The 26,045-nt window shown below is 38.4% G+C and overlaps 1 protein-coding gene across 1 annotated transcript; it reads right to left on the reverse strand.

The window, feature by feature from the left end:
• Nucleotides 1-6,390: 6,390 nt before the first annotated feature.
• Nucleotides 6,391-13,604, reverse strand: LOC126050632 (carbonic anhydrase 1-like). The gene is given in 6 exon segments (XM_049828768.1): nt 6,391-6,594; nt 7,791-7,931; nt 9,886-9,981; nt 11,892-12,013; nt 13,159-13,354; nt 13,569-13,604. Coding segments are annotated over 6 exon segments (795 nt in total).
• Nucleotides 13,605-26,045: the final 12,441 nt, after the last annotated feature.

Raw genomic sequence — 26,045 nt, forward strand, 5'->3', positions numbered from 1 at the left:
ATCACAGGATAGCTCAGCAATGTTCATACCAGGGAAACCTAGGAGGCCAGAAGCTGGGTAAAATGAGCGAAATAGGAAACAATTCTGTAGGTCTTGGCAGAACTTTCCTTTGCAATAATTGCCTAAAGCTGTCTGGAGGCTTTTTCTGGAGACTTTCTCTCCCTTGACCCAATAACCAAAAAAAAAAAAAAAAATCCATGTTACAAACTTTGCTGTGGGATATGTAATGGAAATGCAAAATGCAACATCGTTAGCTGGCAGCCTTGTAAAATCCTGCCTAATGTTAATCCTACAGGACTTGTTCAAGGGCTGAAAGCACTCTGAATAGTTGGAGTCTGGCCATTTCAGTCATTCCTCTTGCATATATGCATTTTCACAGACAGAAGACACAATGGCTCCATTGGACTGTGCTGCCAAAGTATGTTGCCATTGCAGAAATGGCCTATATGGTTTCATGTAGATAATTAAGAAGTAAGGTTCTGTGAAAGGATATTAGACCACACTTCACAACAGTGCGAATCAATGGAAGAGCACACAGTTTGGTGAGGAAAGGAGGGGTATGTGCAGATCTGGCCTCTCTCAGAGGACTGCAGGGAAGCCCAATTGCTTGCACAGAAGCGGCTGTGGATGTCCCCCTCCTCCCTCTTCCTCACGGGGAACCTCCCGATAAGGCAGGGGTGGTCCTATTGCATCAGTTGCTGACAGCTTTTTGTGCCATTACTACCAAATCTGTCCTAACACATTTTTCAGGGGTAAATCTAAATGTTTCCTGACAGCACGTTGTTGGTGTGCTAAGGGTTAGCGTCTCTTTATCATCAGGAAGCAGTTTGGTTTCAAGGGGTGGCCCAGATGACCAGATTGCCCTGGCCCTCAGCTCTCTCCTGATTAACACCCCTCCAGCTGAAGGACTGAGTTTACAGCAGGGCAGGAGAGGGTATGTTTAGAGGTACCATTAATAAAAGTATTGGCACTGCATGACTTGGTCTTATATATTGGTTCATGTTACTACATTGCTCTGGTAACCGAATGTCACGGATAGAGATGAAATTTTATTGCATTAGATTTTGTCATGCTAGACACTTTTTTTTATTTTTTTCAGTCTTTCAGCCTCATTCACTGCTTTACCCCGTTCAACTTCAGTCAATGGGCAGTTTGCTAAATATTTCAGTGAGAATAAGAGCAGGCCAAATCATCACCACAAATCAAATTTGTGTGGTCTCAAAAAAGCACATCCCCATGTCGCCAGGATTCCTTTGCAGATCTGATGCTTTTGTGACCAAAAATGCTGCCTAGGAAACTGTCTTACCCAACACTGACAAAGTCAGTGCTCATCTACGTAGGGATGAGCCTGGTGGCCAGCGGCCTCAGCGGGGACTGAATTCAGGTACACAGCTGCAGCGGGGGCCTGGTGTAGGTTGCGCAGAGCTGAGCCACAGGCCTGTCCCCCAGCCATGGCGGACACACGCTGCCCCCTTGCCTTGCCGTATCCAGTTACGGAGGTGTTATCGCCCTGGCAGCCATCGTCCCGCCGGGTGACGTGCGCCAAGGGCCGCTGGGCATGCGACACGCTCGGTCGCCCCTCAGCTGTCCTCGGGTTTCTCTTGCTTGGGTGGGATGGATTTAAGCTCACGGGTGTCCTGAGAAGAGGTAAATGCAGTTCCAAGGATATGTGAGGAACGAAGCTGATTCCCCCCCCCCCAGGGTGGGAAGAGAGAGGGAAGCTCAGGGCTTTCCCCAGATCACTCTTAAATCTCCACCCTGGAGTGTGTGCGTGTGTACGCATTTATGAGAAAATGAAGCAGAGGCTACACCTTGCCCAATACAGTGGATATTAGGGATAAGATATTCCAGCCTCTTGATTTCACAGATTTACCCAAATGTGAGCAGTAGCTCTCCACAGACAAAATAGGAAGTGAACGTAATGGATATCTAAAAGGGGATCATCAGGTGGCAATAGTTTGGTGGTGAGAGAAGTGCTCGTTTCAGGCTGCAGTAACAGAAAGTGCTGCTGCTGCCACCGCTCCCAAAATGGCACAGCTTGGTCCCGCATCTGCTTGGATCCGCGGGCCCCAGCAGGCCAGCGCCCCGTGGCAGCACCACCCTTTGCTCGTCTGCTGGAAGCTGCCAGGATGCCTTGGGGACAAAGGGCACTTGGTCCCTCAGGGGAGCAGGTGCCTTGTTGTCACCTGGGCTCCTTTAGCACCCTTCTGAGAGGAACCCTACACCTTTGGTTCACTTAGCGCTGCAGAGGAGAGCCCTTAAAGAAATCAGTCACAGTGTGCTGAACTGGCGTGAATACAATCCCATAGGTGTATTTTTCCTGCACATACACTTTTTAAGCTGTCTTAGCTCTAGCTACACTACGGTGACTTTTGTGGCACAATTTAGTTCGTTGATTTTAAAGTTTTTATGGTGTGATCTCTTGGTTGCCTCAGAGCATTGGAAAAGACTTAATGGCTGAAGCAGTCAAAAAATAAACGCATTTTATTTGAGCTCTGTGCTAATGCAAAAAAACTTGAATAAGGCATGTAAAGAAGCTATAATGCATTACTATAACATAGGCAGCAGTACACCACTCATCCCGGTGGGATTTTTTCAGCAATTTTTTTGTTTTCTTTGATAAATAACACAATCAAGAAATTCAGAATAGCTAGCGGATGTGTTGGTTTTGACAAGCAGTTTTGCTTGAAAAACAATTTTTAAAGTTTCAAGATGTAGTATTACATCTGGACTCTTTCTAAGTAAGCGGTCTACTGCAACTGACTTCAGTTTTAAGTGGTTTATTCCACTGCCCAGCGCTGTTGCTAGCTGCTTCCAAGCCCTGCGTTTCCCTTCCTGTGCCGCTGGGCTTGCTCAGCACTGCAGCTCTGCATTGCTGTGCCTGTTATAGATGGGATTAAAGACGCGAAAGATTCCTAGAAAGTCCTATGACAGAAGTGAGACTTCTTGTACAAGGTCTTTCCTTTTCCAAAAGATCTACAGACCCTACAGTAAAATCCTGGGCATCATCAAAGCACACTTATCAGCTGACACCTTTGTGGTTATAACAGTACACATGAGGAAAAAAGTTGAATTAGGAAGGATTTTCTAAAGAAAAAATTAATGTCAAACATTAACCAACCCAATTTTGTCTTATAACCCCAACGAAGGAGTCCTGGTTAATGTGCCCAGCAGATCAAGATGGAAGGGGTTGCTGGAGTCTGACTGGAAGCCCACTCTGCTGATCAGACACGAAATTCTGAGTGTTAACTACTTTTTCACAGCTGTGGAGCTACGCAAAATAACTTGATTTTAGCAGAGTTACTATATTTTGAAAGTCTTTGAAAGATGAGGAGAAGCTTAGCAGAAGTTCTCTAGATGAGTTGTGACTGTGGTAGCTTGCATTTGCCTGTTTCTCTGTCATTTTGGACTGAAGATGAGTTACTGTGGGGTTTGCCTATTGATGCACAGCACACAGATACCAATATTTTTATGTACAGATAAAATACGGAGTAGCAAATGAGAAAACAGTTCATTCTGGTAAAAGGCAGAAATTGTATTCTTAAAATAAGACTTAAAATATTTATGCTTTTCTGTGTAATTTCCTCAAGTCTTTGGCATTGAGAAACCACCCATTCAAACTACTGCACTTGCTAATTTTCCTTTCCATCTCTTTTATATTGCCAGCAAGTACTGTTAGATGTCAACATAGTGATAGTTTTATGTCCTAAAATAAAATCCTGTTTATATTTTGTTCTCTTTCTTTGCTATAAAGATAAGAGATCTCTCCTTCACTGGTAGTCAAAATCTAGAGATACTATGAAATAAGCTTGCCTATCCTTGGTCAAGGACATTTCCTTTGCCTTACCGTTTCCTAGACTATGGATTGCTTATTCATTTTCTTGGTTGTCATAATCATTTGATTTTCACAGGTGTTCCTACTTGATGTTTTCACTTGTATGTTATTAAAGTAATTTTCCAAAGGAGTTACACAAAAAGAAGTAGGATAAAGTCATTTATGTTGGAGACAAACTTGAGACAAATCAGTAGATCCAGCTGCCCACTTCCTGTCAGCCTTGTGCACATCTGCAAAGGCCTCCAAATGATTGAATCCACAGCTCTGCAGCTCAGGCCCACTTTAAATCTAAGAAATTACAAGACCTAGTTCAGGACACTAGTTAGAGAGCTTTTTAAAGAGACTCTGAATGAAAAAGCTCTGTATAGGAAGCTATTGTTCTGCCTCACAGATTTGTTCCCATTTCTCACGTGTGCCCATTGTGATCTCTTTGTGAAGTTTAATTTTTTTGCCATCATGAGGAAGATACCTCCTCTGAAACGAGTTGAACTGATATAGCTGTGTCTCTGTTCTCGCTTTTCCCACAAGCACCATCATTTTTTTTTTCTGGAGAACTGAGAGGAGTGAAAACTATTATTTTCCTGTTCATGGCAGTTAAAGGGATGATGCAGTTGTTGCACTAAGGCAGAGAAAAGTGGTATGGTTTGGAGATTGCTCAAGAAGGTATCAGTTACCTTTGTAATTTGTAAGCTTATGAACAGAAAGAGGCATTTTACTAGTTTTGCTTAATAACATAATAAGAATAGGTATTGCTGATGAGGATGGCAGGAATATCTGACTGAATGTTGATTTTCCTGCTTTTTAATTAGCACAGAAGTGGAGCCTGCTTTTGAATACTGAGCTCCTCATTCCCATGCTCATGGGTGAGCTCCCATTTTGTTCGTGATTCTGCATCACGGATTGATATTATTAGGAAAAGAAGCTTTCCTGACAAAAGGGAGTTTATTGTTCATAAGATGAAGGTCTAAGACTAAGCTGAAGTATTATATTTTAGCTGCCATGTGCTTATCTGCAGTTTGTGCTCACTCTTCTGCACTTTCAATGAACAATTTTTCCTTTAATTTCAAGCTAGGAAAATAAGATTAAATGACACCTCCTTTTTTTCAGGTGTAAATTGCTTGTGATATCTCAAAACTTATTTCATATGGAAAGTTAGTCATAAATGTGGCATCTGTTTTGGAGCAGAATAAAGAAAGGTCTTGGTATGATTTTATTGTGTTTCTTACAAATGCATTGCATCAAATTAAGTCTTGACTTCTACCGTTGTGCTTAACAGGCTAATGGCACAAGGCAGCAAGGGTACACAAGGCAATCAGGTATAAGCTAATCAGATTGGGGCAAGTAATTAGTTATTCATTTCACATGTTCTGGGTATGATAATTGTTGCCACTCCATTAGGGTGGCAAGTCACAGACCAAAGCCTTATTGATCCTGGTGCTGGATACACACACTGGTTAGCTGAAAAGGTGGGCCTAGGTATATGTCCCACTGAATGCAGCTGACTGCAGCAGAGGTGATATTTTGCATTTAAAGCAAATCAGCTTTTGAATTTGTTGGGAACACGCATTTGAAAATTTTCTGTATTTTATAGAGGAAGTGTAAGGAACTGTAAATATTTACAGCACTGCTTTTACTGTATAGTCAAAAGCATGCAAATGTTAAAGAAGAAACTATATCTGTAGCAACATGTGCTGCAAAACCCCAACAGATAATAGTCACTTACATAATTTAATGAAGGTACTTAATCATTTCAGTCAAATAACATTTAAGTTACATAATAGGGTCAACTGGAAACCTAATTTCTGTTCTAATGCTTTATGTTGTTCCTTGTAGAGTATGACTTTATTTCAGACCTTTGCCACTGCTGGCTGTTACATAATTTAGTTGTCACTGCTAGAGCCATTTGCAAAGCTGAGTACTGCTCTGCTTGAGAAATAGTGAAACTGGTGCCCTAAGTGTGTGACTTAAACATACAGCCAGACCAAGGTGCTCTATTTTTCCATGGACATATGTCTATTAATTCTTTATTAGATCTTCAAGTGAAATAAAACAGCAATTATCACACAATTTCTTTTAAAACACTGATAGCATAGCACTGTTACAATACTGTTTAATTTCAAAGTCCTTTATTAATTTAATTTTAATCAGGCATATATCAGTTAACTAGAAAAAGAAACTATTTTTATTAGCCAAATCAACAACAACCCATTAGCAATTGCTACTAACAGTAGCAATTTCATTGCAAAAACCAACAGACATCTCATACAGTTGCATAAACTCACCTTGTGGGAAGCTGAGTACTGATTAATTTCACTCTGAACAATTACTTTGCTTCTTATCACCACGGTTTACTTAGTACATCAGAAGGAATGTGAAGATTCATTAAAAACTTCAAAGTACATTTCACTGTTAAAAATTATGCATTAAAACAGACTAGTTGCCTACCACAAAAATAATATAGCTTAATTTCAGTAAAAGCACTAGCCCAATGCCACAGTGAATTAAAAAACTTCTGGCAGGGCAGGAATATTGCAGCTAAGAACCTATGCACATTCTCATTTCTTTGGCACATTTTTCTGTAGTCTTTGTTTGGATGCGTTGCTTTTGATGAGCAGACTGAGCTCCAGATTTGCTTTGGTTGTCTGGAATTCGCCTCTCACCACTCTGCCTTTCAGTGGGAGGGGTTGCTGGTGATTGCTCAGTATGGGACAAGGTGCTTCCTCTTCAGCAGAAGAGAGGATTGCACAGAATTGAGCCAGCTAAATGGGGCTAGGAAAGAAGGGATATATTTAATTGTTCACTTTTATATTGAATGTCAGTGAGAAATTGTTATACTTCCCAACTAACTTTCTATTTTTTAAAAAAATTAAGCTTCATATTCTTGGATTAATCAAGTGGTCAGTCAGGATTTATGATACCACAGAGAAGTACTGGAACAACCAACCATCTCTGAATATCCTATTCACCCCTATATCCAACTGCCACAGAAACTTTCAGGCACTGGTACCACTGTGCTATCACCTACGTAAAAAAACTGAGATTTGATAAATTAAAAATATCACCAACTGTGAAAGTAAAAACCAATGCCTTAGAACTAACTCAACTTTGCTTTAAACATTGCTTTTTATGTCAGACTGTTTGTACTTAATTTCTGTCCCCTATCCATTGAACAGCCCAGTTAATAACACCTTGAACAAATATTAAGGATCCTCATAATACCCAATTTGTTTCTACATGCATGCTTTTTATTTTCAAAGTTTCAAAGTACTTAACTAGCCGTATCTGGAAAGATACCGATTCAAACACCTTTGGAAGGACAGGTAGCAATAATTTAACTGCATAAGACAGTTTCATAAGAGTTTAGAACAGAAAGAATACTTACCTCAGTAAGGCCAGTGAGGGATATTTAGCTTGTCCTACAGACATTGTTAGGAAATAATGCAATAATAAAGCAATTGGTACAGCTCCTATCCACTCTCTGATAGCACTGAATGGAGAACTATACTCTGGCTATTTGATCTTGTGGCACGTCATCAAACTCCCTGCTCAGGCAGGTTTTTGGCTGAGACTTGATGAGAATATGAATTTCTTTGGGGAGTCTTGTAGGAATGAAGATGGGAAGAATTCAGCTTTCTGCCTGGCTTCTGCTTTGGGAGACACAGCACTGCAAGGAAGTTTAAATAAGCAAATCTCCTTTCCTGGAGCAATGGAAGCAACACCACCAGTCTGAAGTCATCTTACCTCAATTCCCACAAGACTTTGTAAAATGTGACTAGCCTAACCCAGCTGAGGCAGAATCGTGTTTATTAAGAGCAATAATGTGGTGTAAAGGTAGTACTCATTTTACAGTAAAAATGAGACAAATAAACCTAATAAAATGCAGCAATACAATGTAAAGTGATAATGTCCCTGGAGCTAAAAGACAAGAAGGGTCTTGTTCCTTGTAACACTGTACCTGCTCTGAGCTGATAGTAATTGGCTCTTTAACGATAATCCAGATGACACTCCTATGGAGGGCAGGATAAATCAGAGAGCCATTGTAGGTCCAGTAATCCATGGATTTAGGATCAAAATCAGAAAAGGGAGCTTACTTACCCTGTGGAAGATATGCTGGGTTGATGAAACCCGTGAGTAAGATAGGATTTACATCTCAGGCTACAAGGGAGTGTATTCCTAAATCAGAGGAGGTAGTTTCAAAACACTAATGTTTTCTCATAGCATCAGAGGTGAGTTGCTTGCCCTTTGAGTTTGACACTGAGATACATCTAGGCTGGCACCACTGACAATGAGGAGTATTACTCAAAAAAAACCAAACGAAAACCAACTTCCTCCTCAAATGGGATCAGATACCAAAGAGTTCAGTGATCACTAACTGAAGGACTGTGTGTGTGTGTGTGTGTTTGGGGGGGGGGAGGGGGGGTTCAAAATACAGAACTCTGTGCTCCTGAGCAAGCAAAACACTTCAGCATATAATCAATTTTCAGCTGTCTGTAGAGACTAAAGGGAAGGATTCACACATGTTGATAATGTTTGGATGTCCAGGGCCAAAATCTACATTCCTTTTTAAAATCCTGTGGAGTTGCTGTAGTGTATTTTTAACATGCTTCACTAAAATTCAGATATTCAGATTCTATCTGTGCTTATTTTGTGCCTTTATGAGAGGCTTAGTGGGAATAGTCATTGCTCTACAAGACAGCTGAAGAAAAGTGCAGTTCTGGTGTTACTTCTTCTCCCTTTTTTCCTTCCTTTAACAGAGCAAGACTTCAGTTTGGTTATTGTGAGGCTATGGTGGTGATGGGCACCAAGGGTAATTTTAAATAGATAGACAGTTGGAAATGTAGGATTAGGTAGGAATTAGGAACTGTATACTCTTACTATTATACAAAGAGCCCATAACTGTCTACAGTGTGGAGCCCCAACAATACAAAATATTTTATGGGATCCCATAAACTCATGTCCAGAATCATGCTTTCAGCTCCCATATCTCAGCAGCCTCCTTCAGCTGAACCCCTGCATTATTCTGAAGTCTTCAAAAAGGCAGATGAGAGAACGTGTAGATTTTACTTTAACTACTCTCTATATTATCATGATCAAGCTGTGATAATGTTTATTTCAGTCTTTACTGAATCCAAGGACTTCAGGTTTTCATTGCATAAGCCAAGCTGTAAATTAAAAAAAAAAAAAACCAAACTTCAAAATCCTAAAAATGTAACAATAGTTTTACTCTAACAGAATCAAGAATAAGAATATACTTTATAAATATTGATTAGTTTAGCTTTGCAAACCACTATGAATGAGACAAAATTTAGACTTTTGAGGAAATAACAGGAAGTTTTGCTTCTGCTTTGCAGATTAATGCAAACAGTAGTGCAAAAATAATCTGTGATTCAGAAGTATATGAAGTATATGATTGCTTTGATCATATGTGCTTATCCTTGAAATTCACTTTGAAAGCATTCAGAGAGATGGTTTTGCTGGTATCTTTTTTGCAGTGTGAACTATGAGTGATTATATTTTAACAGTATATAGTAATATATAACATTATTTTATGATATTTCCTTAATATAACAAAGTCCTTAATAATAAGAAGTTCTTTTTCCTGCTGCAGTTGGTTTTGAAAGGCTAAATATGCATAGATTCGAGATTTCTTGGAGTTCCAATTTAGAATTTTCTTTTCTGGTTGACAGACAGTAATAGCACATGTGACTCAAACTGTCTTTCTGTGAAAGTTCACATAGCTGCAAACGGAGTGGAACGCAAACACAAAAGGTGTGAGCAGTCCCAAAGGTGGACAAAACACCACAAGCTCACTAGCACCCATGCTTTAAAGTACAGCTCTTCTTGAATGGGTTTATGGATGAACTGGGCATTTGGGCAAAACATCCATGTAGAAGCATGGGCAAAGTTGGCGGTATGGGCTAAATCAGGATAACAGACAGTCATCTCCACCGATTTAACACAAAGACGTGCTTTTCCTAGTCCTAAGCACTGACTGCAGTTTTCATAAGGAAAGGGAAGAGACACGTGTTTTCAGTATGTCAGTAACTGACCTTCAGGAAAACACTGACAATTGCCAAGCCATCCAGCTTGTCAAAAGCCTCAGTTACATTCAAATACTTGTCCGTGTTCCAGTGAATGAGATGAAGCTAAAAAGCGATTGACAGGATCACTTTTGCTGGTTCTATTACAAAGAAATGCCACAATTAGAGTAAAATAGTTAGAAATGCCACTCTGCACTCTTCGGGTCTGACCATGAAACTGAGAACACGCTTGTGAACACCTGCAGGTTTACAGTGTTCTGCTGATTTGCCCTGGCATTGTCAGGACTCATACCCAGGCTTTATCTTGGGGTAGGCAGAACTGCACATAGTCCTGAAAGCAATTTAGGGGTAAGTACACAGAGATGTAGAAAATCACAACTTACAAGGGACATATATTTTTCTTTTCTCTATTGCTAACAGTCTCCTGTGCAATGCCTTTATTTCCATACTTTGAAAAATTTAATACATTAAATAGCATTTTCAGGAGTGTAACCACTTTGTTATGCATGGCACAATATTTATTCACAATAGTTCCATTTACTGCAGAAGATTGATGGTACGGCCATGAACATCATGGCTGTGGATAGTTTATATTCAACATAGATCATTCAACAAGTATTTGACAGTATTTGCTTTAATAGAGTTTTAAGGAACTTTCGTTCAGCCTAGTATGTTGCATATTATATCTTAAGCTATTTTTTGTGAAATATAAATTTCCAAAACTTACAGAACTTGGAAATCATAAGAATTTCTTTAAATGCCTTCTCACCTATGAATATGTTTAGCGATTCCTTGACAACTATGTAACTCTATGGCAATAGTCGAGTCCTTGATTATTTGTGTAATGTTTCAGCAACATGGTCACAAAAAATGTCGAAATGTCTTAAAATACAAAGAGGAGATTCTAAATATAGAAACAGAACATGGAAATTATCATATAATGCATGCAATCTTAAAATTCTGATTTAAATCAGATTTTTAAAGAATTTCTGGTATTTTTTTAAAGCTGAATTGCTGTCTTTTCAACTTAACATCTTTACTGTTTCAACATATTTTAAACTATTGATTCAAAGCAAACTAATAAACACTTAATCATGTGCTGCTTAAACACAGCTTAAGTGCCCTATCTCTTTACAGCAGAAAGCAATTCTAAAGGGACACCCCTTTCTTATCTTGGCTGTATCAAATGCGATAGCTTTAGCACTTTCAACAGTGGAAAATTTCCTATTAGGAACACACTTATGGCTGTGTGTTCCTAATGCCTAAATTAAAAATGTATAATCCGTCTCATTAGTTTGTCGTGTTGTAATGTTCCTAAAATCTAAAAAGCTGCCAAAGATAACATTACATGGATTGAACATGAATTGTTTGTTGGCATGCTGATGACTATTAGCAGAACACTAAGGCACTGGAAAACATATAAAATCTCTTACTTTAGAAGTGGTTTTAAATTTTTGTAAAACAGACCTTGTTTCATTATCTGAAGACATTTAATGTACTTGACAGCTGCTGGGGCCCTTACTAGATAACTTTTTTACCTTTTTGCTTCATTAATCTCTTCTGGGTTTCCTTCTTATTTGCTGTTCTTGAAAAGCCAGGGAAAAAACCCACCTTACAGTGATCAGTGTGCTTGTAGCTTTGAGGAGCTCCAGCTACAATTATAATAGGGCATTGGAGTCAGACTTTCTAAAAAGCAGCTGATTTAATATTAAGCTGAATGTACTTGTACAGCTGATCTTTTTTAGCATTTAGCAGATGTTACTCACTTTTATACCTGTACCTTTCAACCCTATTTCATTATTTAAATATGGATTTAGATTATCTAAATTTAGGTTAATATGTACTGGCCACAAAACCCAATTTGCTCTTGCAAAGTCAACTTTGCACGCACAGAGATGGTATTGCTTTTGCAAAATAAAATAACTATCAAAGCTATCTACGTATTTTTTCCCCCCCTAGGAATGGTATATGTGACTAGACTTTGAAAGCTTGACTTTGACTTTTCTTTGGTTGACTCTACCTGAGGCATATTTCTTTCCATCCACTGTGTGCTCCAAGCCTTGCTCATCAGTTTGGCCCCAATGGAAATGAAACTGCCACAATCTATATGTTCCAGTGAGAGGTCTGCCATTCAGCACTGCAAATGCATGAAGTATGGTAAAAACATCAATCAATAAAGTCTTCCTGACAGGCAAACTATAGATTTCAAATATTTTATAACATGCAGGCAGTTTTCTCCATGTTAACATGTTTTGACATTAGATTATTTTTAAACATCTGGAGAAAAAAACCCCAACAGTTAGTGCAGTTAGGCCAAAGTTATTGAAGGTTTTAATTCCAATGCATTGGTTATAGTAAATCTGCATGTCTCCTTGATACAGTTCCAAAATTTAGGTGAAATATATGTGAATGCACCTTCTACTCTAGAGAGAAAACAAAAGGAAAAATAATGCAGAAACAGTGCTTGGATTTTAATAACTGCAGAACAAACCATCCTACTTCATGGAATTCACTTCCCACTAATATTTGTATTATTTATGACAATATTTTAAAGGTCTCTTTCTTCACAGAAGTAACAGTTATAGGTACTTGATATTTTCTGAATTTAGATAATGAGATGCCACCCGTGTACTCGGATTTTATTGACACTGTTTATTGGTCATTACCATTAATTCCTTCCATACAAGCACATAAATGTGTATTGATTCCTACTGTGGTGATAGGCACCTGTATTTGTGCATGATGCCTAGAAATATGTGCCTGGAGTTCTTGCATCACTTGCAGTATTCTACATCAGCACAAAGAAATCTCCTTCTTTGCTATCAAGGCAATAAGACTCTCTGAGGAAAAAACCCTAGTCCAGAGTGATTCCATACGGAGTTATACTGTGAGTAACTTTTACATATGTATAACTAACTCTCCCACTGCATTTTGATTTAAAAAAGCACAATTGAGTAACTGTATTTAGAAACTCTCCTCCTACCTTCCCCTCCCCAAATCAGTGATTATCCTGGAGGTTTCCTACTGGAAAATTACCAGTGCTTTTGCCATTAACACAAGAACACCTGCCAACAAGTCCTAATTTTAAAGAACAAAATTTGGATCTTCTATGATTCTTAAAGGGTACTGCCAAATAGTATAACAAAATTAGCAAGCATACCCTAATCTATATAAATACTCCTGAAAGGCAACTAGTCTTGGTTTTTATTATAAATTAGAGAAAAAGAGAATGAAAAAAGAAAATGTCTCACATCCCCCTCTCCAGATCCCCTTTTTACTAACCTGATTGATTGTCCCTATCCTCAAAATTCACTTGGAATGAATATCCAGCATTGAGGATCTCTTTGCATGTGGAAGGTTTCCAAGTGATCCAGAGAAGCTCCAGAGATGCATCTTTTTTTGACTTGGGTTTAATATCAATAGGAGATTGGTGGTCTCTGTTGGCAGTAGAGTATAACTTGTGCCAGTGGTCAGGTCCCAGGCAAAATAAATAAATAATTGAAGTTTTCTACTTCTAATTCTGTACTAATACTGAATTCATTACACTTTCCCTTGGAACCAATTGTATACATAATACAGATACTTGACATGTTAATAATCCATGTAATTCTGAAGAACTTTTATAAGAAAAAGAAATAAATATTCAATATATTATAAATATATCTGATTTTCTATTAAAGATAACTTTTACCATTGTTGCCTTGATAACTCCAGTTCAAACATGCCATTTTTTTCTCCTTGCAACCTACTGTCTTCTTTAAAAAAATTCTACTGGTGCTGATGAAAGGTGTTAAGACAAGATCTCTGCTTTGATTTTCTTCTGAATTTCGAACCTACACCTGGGCTTTTATATGCCTGCCTAAACAGTAAAGACAGTAATATTTTCTAACCAACCTTTATTGATTTCTTATGATTTCAGAATGGCATGAGAAACTGTGATAAGAGAAAGGATTGTAATAAGGAAACAGTATGGTTTGCAATCTGTTTACTTTTTAATATTGATTTTGATATTAAGACAGATATGAGTTAGATGCCACATTAAAATATACATCATTCTAACTGTTCAAATGTGGTCCAAAGACCTTTACACTAAATCTTCACAATCCAAAGGATAATTATGGTCTAAAAGTGCAGGCTACACAGAAAGCAATAGATGCTCAGCCTTTTTGAAAATCCATGTCAATGATTTAAGATATCTATGTGTGAATTTTAGAACATTAATTTTGACAATCACTAAAAAATAGTCAATCTCAGTAGCTTTTAGTGGTGGAAAACAAATAACAACATCAGTGTGCAACAAAATGGTCAACATGTTATTAAATATTCCATTAATATGACTAGCAATGCTCTCATTAATAAAAGAGGAAGTCCAAAGCCTACTCAGTCCTAGCAGCTTCAGATGTTTTGGGAATGATCTCAAGCCATTTCTGTACTGCTGGGAATCTTCAAGACAGTCTTCCTGGGGACTGATACCTAATTAAGTGCATGATTGAAATGCAACTTCCAAAGTTTTGTCCTGAACTAGGTCCTGTCTTGTAGTTCAAGAATATATACACACAGTCACCTATTTCTTCAGTAATAAGTTACCATGCCCTCACTCTTTGTTTTAAAGTTAAGTTTTAGTAACACATATGGGATTTTGCCTGGCTTAAACTCCGTTTCACAAGTGCTTAGAAGCAGGATTGTATTTTTAGGACCATATGCTTGACAAGTACTGCAGCATGGTTAAATAGTTGTGGTATTATCTACATTTGTAACAATTTGAACTGAGTGTATGGAGTAATTATTTCTATATAAAATAAGGTTTATTATAGACTATGTAAGCATTGCCTTGTCATCCTGCATTGCAAAAATGGAACCTGTTGACATTTTCCTGTTTTTCTTACAGACTATTCTCAGTAATAGGAAACTACTGATATCTGACTTTGCAGATGTCCACAGCTGACGTCAGAAATTTCAGATACTATTGTGCAAGTAATGTTACAACCTGTAAAACTTCTGGCATCGATGCCTAGGAATGTGACAGCTTTTAAGTATGTCTCAGTTACAGGTGGATTGCAATTTTCTGTTAATTTTTTGTTGTTGTTCAGAAATTATGTTTTACCAGAATGGAAAATGTTCAAAGGAAAATTACTACCACGAACTTCTGCTGAAAGAGAGATAGCTTCACCTGCTTAGTTCCTGACCAATTTCCTAGTGAGATTACTAAGGTGATATCAATGTTTCACTACATCATGAAATTTCTGCTTGAAGTGAAGGGTGCACAATTTATGGCCCCTGGGCAACCTTACTATGGGCGCTATGTGAGAAACAAAGATAGCAAAACTAATAGATCAGCTGGAAATACTAAGTATGCTGGACCTGGCCAGTTATTAACTCATAGTTCTCCTGCAGGGAGCCTGAAGACCTCAGTAACCAGGCTCGTGTCAAGCCTTCAGCACCCTGTTGGGGCGAGGGGAACCAGGAGGCCTGCTGCTGTCTTGGCTGCTACGGTCTGGAATGGTTCTGATAAATTACTGCCATGTTTAGTGCTGAAACAGACTCAGGCTGGTGTCAGTGACTATGTTTTGAGGCTTCCGAAACCAAACCTGGCACCAGACACTAAAAAGATTCAATCCACTGCTCTGGAGAACCGAGCCCAGGAGCCCCCAAGAGGCCACCTTCATCCCGGGCACTCAGGACTTGGAGACCTTCTCCTGCTGCAGGAGAAGATTTGGGGTTTGAGTCCAAGTTACAAGGTTATTACTGACACGTAGGTCTCCCAGCTTCCTGCCTGTCCTCTAGGACAGAGTCCTGGAGGGACAGAGAAGCCTGGTACATTGGGGCAAAGGTTTTCATGGGTCAAAAGTTTTTCATTTTGAGAGTAAGAACTCTTGAATGTATTTGGGAGGGATTTAGCAGCCATCAGTAAAATTTATAAATTCTTTAAAGAACTGTTTTGAAACATAATGTGTTTCTTGCAGAACAGAAATCCTGACTTTTGACCAGATCTGATGTCAATTATTATCGTTCCTTTAGAATAATGTAGGAGAAGTTCCTTCACTCCTGTGAGAGCCACAGCACCAAATCAACTGCAGTTGTTCACCCTCACAGCACGGTTAAAGAGACAGAGACACCTCAGTTCCTTGTCTGCTCTCAGCCATTTGTAGACAGTGTTGGTCACTGTGAGTTAGTTATATAGATAATATCAAAGACCTTCTGTCAGTGGTCAAGAACTATCAGCTGGACCGCTAAAAAAACCCCAAGTGACTAGTTAGATAGGACTAATCCAGTAAGATCTGAAATTGTGTTTATGGTTTGAGTGAAACAGATGGTGTGTTCCTGCATGATGGGGGGACAATATCATATAAAGAAACTCAGTGATATTGAATGCAGAAGAGAGGGGCAAGATAATTTTGAATTTTCTAACAAAGAAAGGAACAAAGTTTTAGGAATAATAGCCAAAGGAAATATAAATCTTGTCTTGTTAGACAGATGTAATGGGAATATAATGTGGATGAATTGCCATAGTATCTTATGCTTGATCAGATAATCAATGTCAATTTTCTGACTATGAGAAATATTCTTTCTGTGCGAGGTGAGCATGGCAGAGATTCAGTAAAATGATCTCTTGGAAGAGGAGCCAAGATTTCAGAATTGTGACCTTTTTACTGCCTCATCAGCCAGGCTCTAAAGTAATTCTAGACCTCCAATTTAAATGCAGCAGAGTGTGTGTGACTGACACAACAACTGGTTTGCTTCTTGAAACCTAACACAACTGGCTTATGATTTCTCCCATTACACCCTTTTATACCTCCCTAAGTGCACTTCACCTTTTAACTATGACCCTATCACTGTTTCTAAAATATTTAATTACTAGTATGTCTTAATTAAAGTCTAAGCTGCTGGTTTTTACAACTTTAAATAAAACCTGTCAAAAACAGATGGGTTTTTTCTGTATGGAGGTAGAGAGTAAGGTTAATGTCATGAAGGAGTTCTTGAAGAGCTCATGAACCAGGATTCAAAGGAAAAGAATCCAATAGTTCTTTGAATAGACTTACCACTTTTTTTTAATTCCTGAAGTTACAATGTGGCTGTACGATCAGCCTTTCTCCAGATGACAAAGAAATTAGGTTTGACTTGAAACGAACTCCTAGGAACTGAGGTGATGCAACTTAGGAAGGGTGGCTGATATCTTACTGCTTGTTGCACAGCACTTGCCATTTGGGTGACTTCTTTCAGTTCCGTCTTCTGACAAAAACCATTTCAAGGCTTTTTACAACAACTTCATACGAGGAGGAAAGACTTCTGAACTCAAAGAGCACTGAGCTATTTTCCAAAATAAAAGCTTTTTACAAATCACAATAGGGATTGAAGTAAATTATCTAGGAATGTAAGTTAAAATAATATGATTAAAAGCATTTTATAGTTATTTTTGTGGCTCTCATGCATTCCTCAGAGTACTTGTAGTCCAGACATTGTCATGTTACACTAATGCATTAGAACTATGGGACTAAATTGCTGAGACAGCAACCACAACAAATGTCCCATCAGCGCAGGGCATAAGAATGCTGAGGATCATGGATGGTAATAAGCTTCTTAAAACACAAGCCTGTATTCCATCAACTACCAATTATTGCCTCCACATTTTAGGCCATCCACACTCTGCAGGGAAAGTGTTAGCACCTTTCCAGGAAACTGGGATTAAAGAAATGTGATATCCTTGGCAAAACCTTCACAGTATAAATAGAAGTGGATCCCTGGCTTCCCAGATGAGTGGGGACAAAGTTTTAATGTCTAAAGCTCTGAACCTGCAAACCACTATAGATGTGTCTAACTTTATGTATCGCAGGATACCTGTTGACCTCATCTGTGAGTAAGAAATTAAAAATTAACATAGTATAGGAATGAATGCAAAATAGTCTAATTTTAAGGACACTGGACAGGAAAAAAAAAGAAAACTGTTCCAAAAAATACTAAATTACAAGAATGTTCAAAGGATTTTTTTCATTTTTTAAGTGCCAAATACTACATATCTTGATAGTGAATTGATTTGTGAAAAAATCCTACAAAATTTTCAAAAAAACTTCACCAGCTCTCATAGTGATCCTTTTTAATGTTTACAGAGGATCAAGTTATTGTTATTTGTAATGCTCTGGTCAAATTAAATAAGTTGTATTAGATAATCTTCTCTTGTAGCTATTGTAAGTAAACTAGTGAGAGGGGAGTTGCAAAGTTATGAAAAGTTTTGGAGTGAACTAGAAGGAGGTCGCTTCTAAGCCATCAGGCATCACTTGATCTGAGGAAGTTCTGGCCATCATTATGCAAAGTATTGCATAGGGTGCAAGAGATAAGGATCAAAAAAAAAAAGAAAAAAAAGAAGACATAGTGAATATTGGCCTGTGGCATAAAGGCAGGAGATAATAGGACCCCAATGGTTGTGAAAGAGCTATTGTCTCATATTACCTTGTGCCTCCTTCCTGCACCAGGCTTTGCTAATGGAAGAGACAGAGCTCAGTTTGTCTATACACAGCTGGTTATTGTGGATAGGATCAAACCTGGCCCCTCTTTGTAAACGGAAAAGTGTCAGCCTAACAGGGGAGTTTTATCTGCTATGGGCTACAGTTTTAGGCTTTTAATACTAACTGAGCATTTATTTTAAGTGGTGAAAGATAATCCATCTCTCTATTTTTATGTGCAGACAGCCCTATAAAATATAAAACTGCCTGTCCTATAACTCCCTGTCCCAGTTATGAGAACACCCAGAGTCTGAAGCAAGGAAAAAAGTTGTGTCCAAATAATGAAGTATTCATAAACTTTTCTTGTTACCAGGTGTTCTGTGAGCTTATATAGTCCATATTTTCTAGCAAATATTAACAAAACTTTATAAATGTAATTATGCACCTCATATTCAGGGAATATATTGAATTGCAACTAATACATTTAGATAATAGAACAGATTTGTAGGTTGACATGGCATGGTAATAAATACAGATTTTATTATTTGCAGTTAGACTGATACGACATTAAACAATCTGTATCAGAAATGATGGGGTAGTTCTATGGGGTTTTTTTCCTTTTAATTCTGTACCTTCATCTGAAAGAAGCATATATAGCTGCAACTGACTTAATCTGGTTTATAGATATAACATATGAAAGACAAAGATAGACTGCTATGATGGTATGTTTTACTTGCATTACCCCAACATTAAGGGTTTTCAGCCCTTTGACTTCCAGATGTTTAAACATTTACTAGCAAAGATACAGAAAATCAAAGCCTTCTGAAAGTGGGCTTGCTCTTCTTGGTTGTCTTTCACCTTGAAAAGAATCCACAGACCTCAGAGTTTGGGGCCAGAAGTTGAAAATCACATTTGTGTGCCATAGGACTGCTGAAAATTGTTACCTGCATGATGCATTTGCAAGAATTGGACCCTTCAGTTGGAGCTGCTGATCAATTTGAATATGGCTTTGCCAAGTATTACTGCTATTGTTTGTGAACAAATTTGAGCTCTACATATGGAGCAGATGTTTGTCCAAGGTAACCAAACATATCCAATTTTTAGAGTTCGGTACAAAACAGTATATAAATAATTACTTCAGTGGTCTGTGATAACACCTGTATTCTGGAAGTTGCATTAGGCATAACTAAATCTCATGATTTTGTACAGAATTGACAGTTGCATAAATAGTAAAAGGGAAATGCCTTCTTTCAGAGGCATTACTCACTGTGAAAACTGCAGTGGTTTAATCAAAATATCGCTCCTGAGGGACAGAATGAGGCATAGACGTACACCCTGCTCCTTGGAAGGCTTTCAGCAGGGAGCTATGCCCTCTGCTGCTTGCTTGAGCACGGTGAAGAAATAGCAGTAAAACTTAGCCTGTATACCTTTCACCTGAAACATGGCTGAAATGGGACAATTCAAAGACATCTTCTAACATAACTATTTTTATAGGGTAAGGTTGTTGTCCAAAAGCAATTTCTGATATTAGAATTTTTGTCAAAATGCTACAGAAAATTTAATCTATGTTTGATTGTAAGCTGCATTGGGTGGGTGAGAGTATTTTTTTGTTTCCAGTCTCTTGAAAGACTGAGCAGTGAAAAACAGGAGCAGTAAAACTTTTGACAAGGTTGGTTGTTTTTTCCTTTTGTCAGTGACAAAGCATTAAAATATAGGCTTTTTTTCAAGAAGAGTGGGTAAAAAAGTATCCAAACATATCCAGCTGCTTGATGGCACGTGGGCAGCCTGGCTGGTGCACAGTGCGACTTGTCGGTACCTTTCCTTTTTCACTGGGGCACGTTTGAAAACTACCACAACTAACAACTGCAGTCTAAGAATCATATTTGTTAAGAAACAGAAATATTTTCAGAAAAGCCACAGAATTCACAAGTACCCCAGAGCCATTAGACCAACTCTGCCACCTACAGACACATCATTTCTGTAGCTGCACTAAAAAAACTCCACCTTAGCCCTGTGTAGAGTCCTTACAGAAGTGAAAGTAACAGGCATCCCAATTGGGACATCCCAGCAGAAGTACAGGAATGTGAAGAATGATCAAGATTTAATGCAAATTCTACAGAAATTGAGCAAGGTTTCTGCGAGAAACTGCAGATGTTTATTCCATAACCATCTTTGCTACTGAGCCCCATGATGCTAAACAGGACTAAGAGGAATTAGTTGTTTTTAAAAATAAATCATATCTTTTCTATTTTTAAATGAACAGCAGCTTTCCCAAATTTCTGATAAAAGCCTGATGTGCCTGAAAATGTCAAAAATAGACCTTGCCCTTTTCCCCCTAGTTTCTGTTGCAGTTTAGATTAACTGCATGTTCCATACTCCCTGCCACCATGAAATCACATGTCGTACTACCTAGTTATCCTATTCCTCTCACAGAGGCAACAAAAAAATAAACGCTGGTGTACTGGCAAAGGATCAGAGAGAATTGTGTGAGTCCCAGGTCAGCAGAGCAGACTGCAGGTCTCCTCTCAGTTTAAAAAAAGAAGTTTTCCAGCCCTTTTCTGTGCAGAGATGGCCTTGAAAACCTGAAACAATGTAAACAGACTGAAATGGAGGAAAGGAGCCAGTGAGATGATGTCAGCGTGACAACAGACAGAGAGCAAGAGTATCACTGAAGGGAGACAAGTGCATGGTGGCACACCCACTCATTCATGCTCTTACCCCTTCAGAGAAGTTAAGAAGAAATCCTGAAAAAATCTCCCTATTCCTTACCATCTCCCTGGCCATTGCCCATCCCATCGCATGCTGACAGAGCAGGGATGTGGGAGACCATGAAAGAGTCTCCCAGCTATTTCATTTCAGCTCTGAAGAATATCTTTACCTGGCAGGATAGATAGTAAAAAATCAGAATTATTATTTTTGTGAAGAATTCACATTCTCTGTGTTTCTTTGCAGTTTTCCCCAATTTTGCACCTCCCAGTAGCAGGGTCTTAAAAAATGCCTGCTCTTACTCAAAATGACTAGGCCCTGTGTTTCTTCAGTGGAAGATTAAAACCACTCAAATGATCTCAATAACAGCACTCTTTGACAGCTTTCTGAAGTGACAAGAAAACAGTTCTAAATAAAGATATTTTGGGTTCTGTGTTTTAGAAACTGAACAAGAAATTGTGAAGAGTATGGGGGGAGGCTGCAAAATGCCAACAGGAAATGGAGGACCTGCAGAAGTATTAGGGTTTATAAAACAATCTGAGAGCTGCAGAATAACATGGGGCCAGACTGGAACTGAAGACGTGGGAAGATGGAAAGGAAATATATGTGTAGGAGAACCTGGTGGGATAAGAGTTCTAGCCTGTGGCTCCCTCACTTACACACCTTGAGTACCTCTAGCACAGATACATAGAAGAAAGCTGTCTTAGCACTGCTTGATATTAGTAATAAAATATTCCTGGCCTTTATAATAGTCATTCTGTACTTTGATGGAGGTACTAATGTTAAGTGAAGGTTAGTCCTTCTTTTTCTCATCTTTGTATTGCTCTCTGCCACACAGAGCAACCACAGAATTTCTGTTCACTGTTTTTCTTACAGAAGTAGCGCTCTGGATGTTTTCTTAATTGTCCATGTGATGCTGTTGTTGCCTTTGTACTAAAACCTGCTGTCTTTGTAGGAAGGTTAACCTCATCTAATGTGAGATTGTGGACTTCAGATACATTAGTCTCCCTTATTGTTTCACTATTATCTTATTGAACATCAGCATACGGTGTAACCGGATGGTTCTGGTGCATTAACCCTACACATTTCTTTTTACATGGCCAACCAGTCTGGAAGTATATTTATTTCATTCAGGGACTACTGAGACCACTAGTTCTTCTACTTCTTTCCAAAATTTTAATTGATAACTGAAATAAAATTTTAGCAATCATTTTAAGAATAAATTCTGCAAGCAGGTCATATGCTAGTGAAACTAATATATGTCATTTTTATATATGTTCTGAAACATATGTGAGATATTTTGGGGTTGTTATTTGTGCAGGAGGTTGGACTAGATGACTGCCTGAGGTCCCTTCCTACCTAAGTGTTTTTATGGTCCTGTGACTGGAATGTTATAAAACATTTCCCTGTCGCTATGAAAAATATTGGAACACTAGATAAGAATTATATTGAGTTTCAGCAAAGCTGGTTTATTTTCTGTTTATTTTCTGTGATCAGATAGAGGAATCAAAGAACGTGTTGTATAGAGAATATGTCCAGAGTTAAAGAGAAGAAGAATGAGTCAGAGATGTGGGCATTGCCTAGGGAATTTTGAACATTGCTGTGCAACGATTTTTATAATTCATTACATATGGATTAAGACAAACATTGATAATGGCTGTTCTCTGAATTTTTATCTGTGGTGAAATCAATCATGAGAATAATGTAAAACAGCAGACAAACCATAATCTATCACTTTGTTAAGATGAACTAACAGAATTGAGAGTTCAGAGATGCATATTTGTAGAAAAAACAGGGTATCCAGCAAGTGGCCGTGTGGGATGTTGCAAGATGGGGATGATTTCAGCTATTACAAACAGGAGACTAGTTCTAAATGAAGGGGATTAGAAAAGCTATAATTAGCTAATGCTTCCTAAAAGCCTGACTAAACTGTTGGGTTTTTTCCATTCCAAAGTGCAATACCATAGTGAGATCAAGTATCATGTAGTAAGTGCAGACAGAGAACAAATCTTATAAACACAATATTGTCTGCCATTATTTCAGGACAATCTTGTAAACTCTGAAACAGATACTTTTCCTTTAATGATGCTGTGATTGCTGAATGACTGTTTACTTCTTATATTGGAATATAATAAGCACATCACAATTAATTGTCACCAACTTATGTTATTTTTATTTACATGTCCATAGGTGATGCTTCTTTAATCTCTAATCTGTGCTGTAAATTCTAAAGAAAGCAGATGGATTGCTGAAGACAACAGAATCCCTTGTCTCTTAAAAGCAAGCTTACTTTTCTGAGAAGTGATTTCATTGCTCTTTTATTTACTGTTCACAAGTATTCATGGTATTAAATCATAACCTTGTGAAGGATGACTGTGTCTGTTCTGCATGTATCTTACTCTCTCCTCCCAGAGAGTTTTCAAAGTACACATATATGCAACAGTTCAAACTCTGATGGAGAATAAGCAAAAAAGAATGGGAGATCCTTCCTCCTGTAGAGGACCAGCAAATGTGGCTTGGCCTTTGCCATTGACATGTGGGTAACAGAAGGAAGCACCAGAGAAGAAGCAGGACTACTAGCAATGTGAAGGCTTTTCAGTAGTGTGGTTAATGCTGTCTTAGAAAGGACAGGCAGTTTGTACCATCTGCTAGAGAGGCAAGAGAACACAAATAAAGTGCTTTGCTGAGACATGCATTGACTAAATAGGGAAGCACAGGCTTGATTCTCCCAAGTCCACCCCAGCACACCCAAAGAACATCTGGTAAGCTAATTCCATAACAAGATCAAGTTACATTAATTTTTGAAACAAATTCATAGTTTCTTCAAAACTGAAATTTTATGTGACTTTAAAAACAGACCACTGTTATTTAAAATAAAGCTCCAATATCTGTGACAAAAAAATGTTACTCACCTGAACTGTGTCTGTAAAGTGTACAAGCATTTTTAAAGTGTGAGCACTCCAAATGAAATCAAAAGAACTGGTTATAAACTTAAAATTCTGCACATGCTTAAATTCTCTGCTAGGTTGGGCTTGCTTGTCAGATGGCTTACCCAGCCAGCAGCAGTCCTTTTCTCGAATTTTGGGGGCAGAGGAAGGTCTGAGACTATCTTGCAAGCATCTTGTCCTTCATAGCACAAAAGTGTCACTGTGACAGTGTATCGGTGGTCCATTGAATTCCTGTTTTCTTCCTCTCTGTATTAAATAAATGAAAGCTTTAGTTATTAGGTCACATAGAAGCAAATGACTCACTGAATATTTAAGTGACTGTCTAGTAACAGCAAATCTTAGTCTTTCTGAGCCAATGCTAACAGTTATGATCAGTCTGGATGATAGATGATAATTATATCCTATGTGATCCATAAGGAGGTTTTCCCTGCAGGGAATGTGACTTGCCTTCACTGAGGCACTGGAGCTACAATGGTGACTGTTGAAGGAGAGACATCAGTTTCTAATGCATCTTCTCTTCAAAAATCAGCAGAACTCTTGTAATACCAAATGACTCATGTTTAGCATCACTCCTGCAGTTGGGTTCTGTATATAAGCATGACTGAGTATTAAAATATAAACCTGTGGTGGAGAAACACTTTTGTATGTGGCCTTGGGCTTCCTAAACCACAGCTTGAAGTAAGTATGTTCGTATGAGGAGGACCATCAACACCAATAGCCTGCTAAGCTGACCGTGCAATTAGAAAACCCCTGGGCAGCAGGGTAAGGAGACAATTAATGCTTCCCAAGGAAATTGTACCCATTCCACGTATGAAGGATTTTAAGAAGTCATTCCTAATAACAACCAACCCCTGCCCCCAGACAAAACAAATATCCAGCTGGTCAGGAGTCAGTCTAGTACAGCCATGCGGTATGCTCCCATTGCCTCTGTGCAGTGCGTAGGAAGTAAATGCAGAATGTGTCAAACCTACTGCATGCGTACTGCGCTACTGATCCACACGTGCATGCTCAACTCGCTGTACATCCAACACAGCAGAGAAATCAAACGCGTGCAGCATGACAGGACTTTGTGTGGGTATCAAATTACTCTGCATATCCAGAATGTCCACTTTCCGGTATTTCAGGATGCTTAGTAGCCAGTGTTATTAGATGTGAGTCAGTAGACCACCACCCAAAAAAGGAAAGTCATATATTTTTACTAAAAGCAAAAGACCACTGTCAAACCTGATAAATTCAGCAGTGCTTAATGAAGGTGGTGTCCCATGCATAATGAAACAAGAAGACTTAAGACACCTTGTGCCTTAAAAAATTTGGGGATTAGAGCACTGCTAGTCGTTATGAGATGACTTAAGCCCTCAGCTTTAGAGACTGTGTTAGGTAAGGGTTACTTGAATTCATAAACTACGCATCCAGTTATTTAAATGGAATTCTTTGAATTTGCTTCTGTGGTTTGGGTAGATTATCTATTATTTTACCATACTAAATACTTTTTTTTTTTTTTTTACAAGATTACAATTTATTATTTTGTTATACTCAAAGACATAGTTAAACACAGACCTTTATTAAACTCAGAGAAGTAGAAATAAAAACTTAAGGAGAATGCATTGGATACTCAGATGATGGCATTATTTAAACTTTTTCTTTGTTGAGCACAGGGCAATGTAGAGTACTGCAACAAAATAGCTAAGTAAAACAGAACTTACTTATAAAACTGAAATACTGCCCTCCCCATTGCTTCCAACAGCAGGCAATCTTTTGGTAGTTGTGTTTACAGTATCCCCCAACACTCCAGTTACCAGCCCAAGGTCCAGGGTAACGACCTATTGAACAAAAGATGCAAGACTGGGGCTTTTTTACTGCAAGACAAGGGCGATCTTATGCTTTTTTGTGACAAGGTAACTTTTATCAGGTTTGGTTTATTGTCCTTTCACACTGGGAAGCTTATTTTGATGGAATTCAGAATATCAGCATTAGCATATCATAACTAGCTCTTTTATTGAAAAAAACTGCTGTTAATATTCTGCAGGCTTATCTGGGCATCAAATTTTCTATTGAAAGTATAAAACTCTCTGCTGTT

The sequence above is a fragment of the Accipiter gentilis genome, chromosome 2 (assembly GCF_929443795.1).
Source record: "Accipiter gentilis chromosome 2, bAccGen1.1, whole genome shotgun sequence".
NCBI classification, from domain to species: domain Eukaryota; kingdom Metazoa; phylum Chordata; class Aves; order Accipitriformes; family Accipitridae; genus Astur; species Astur gentilis.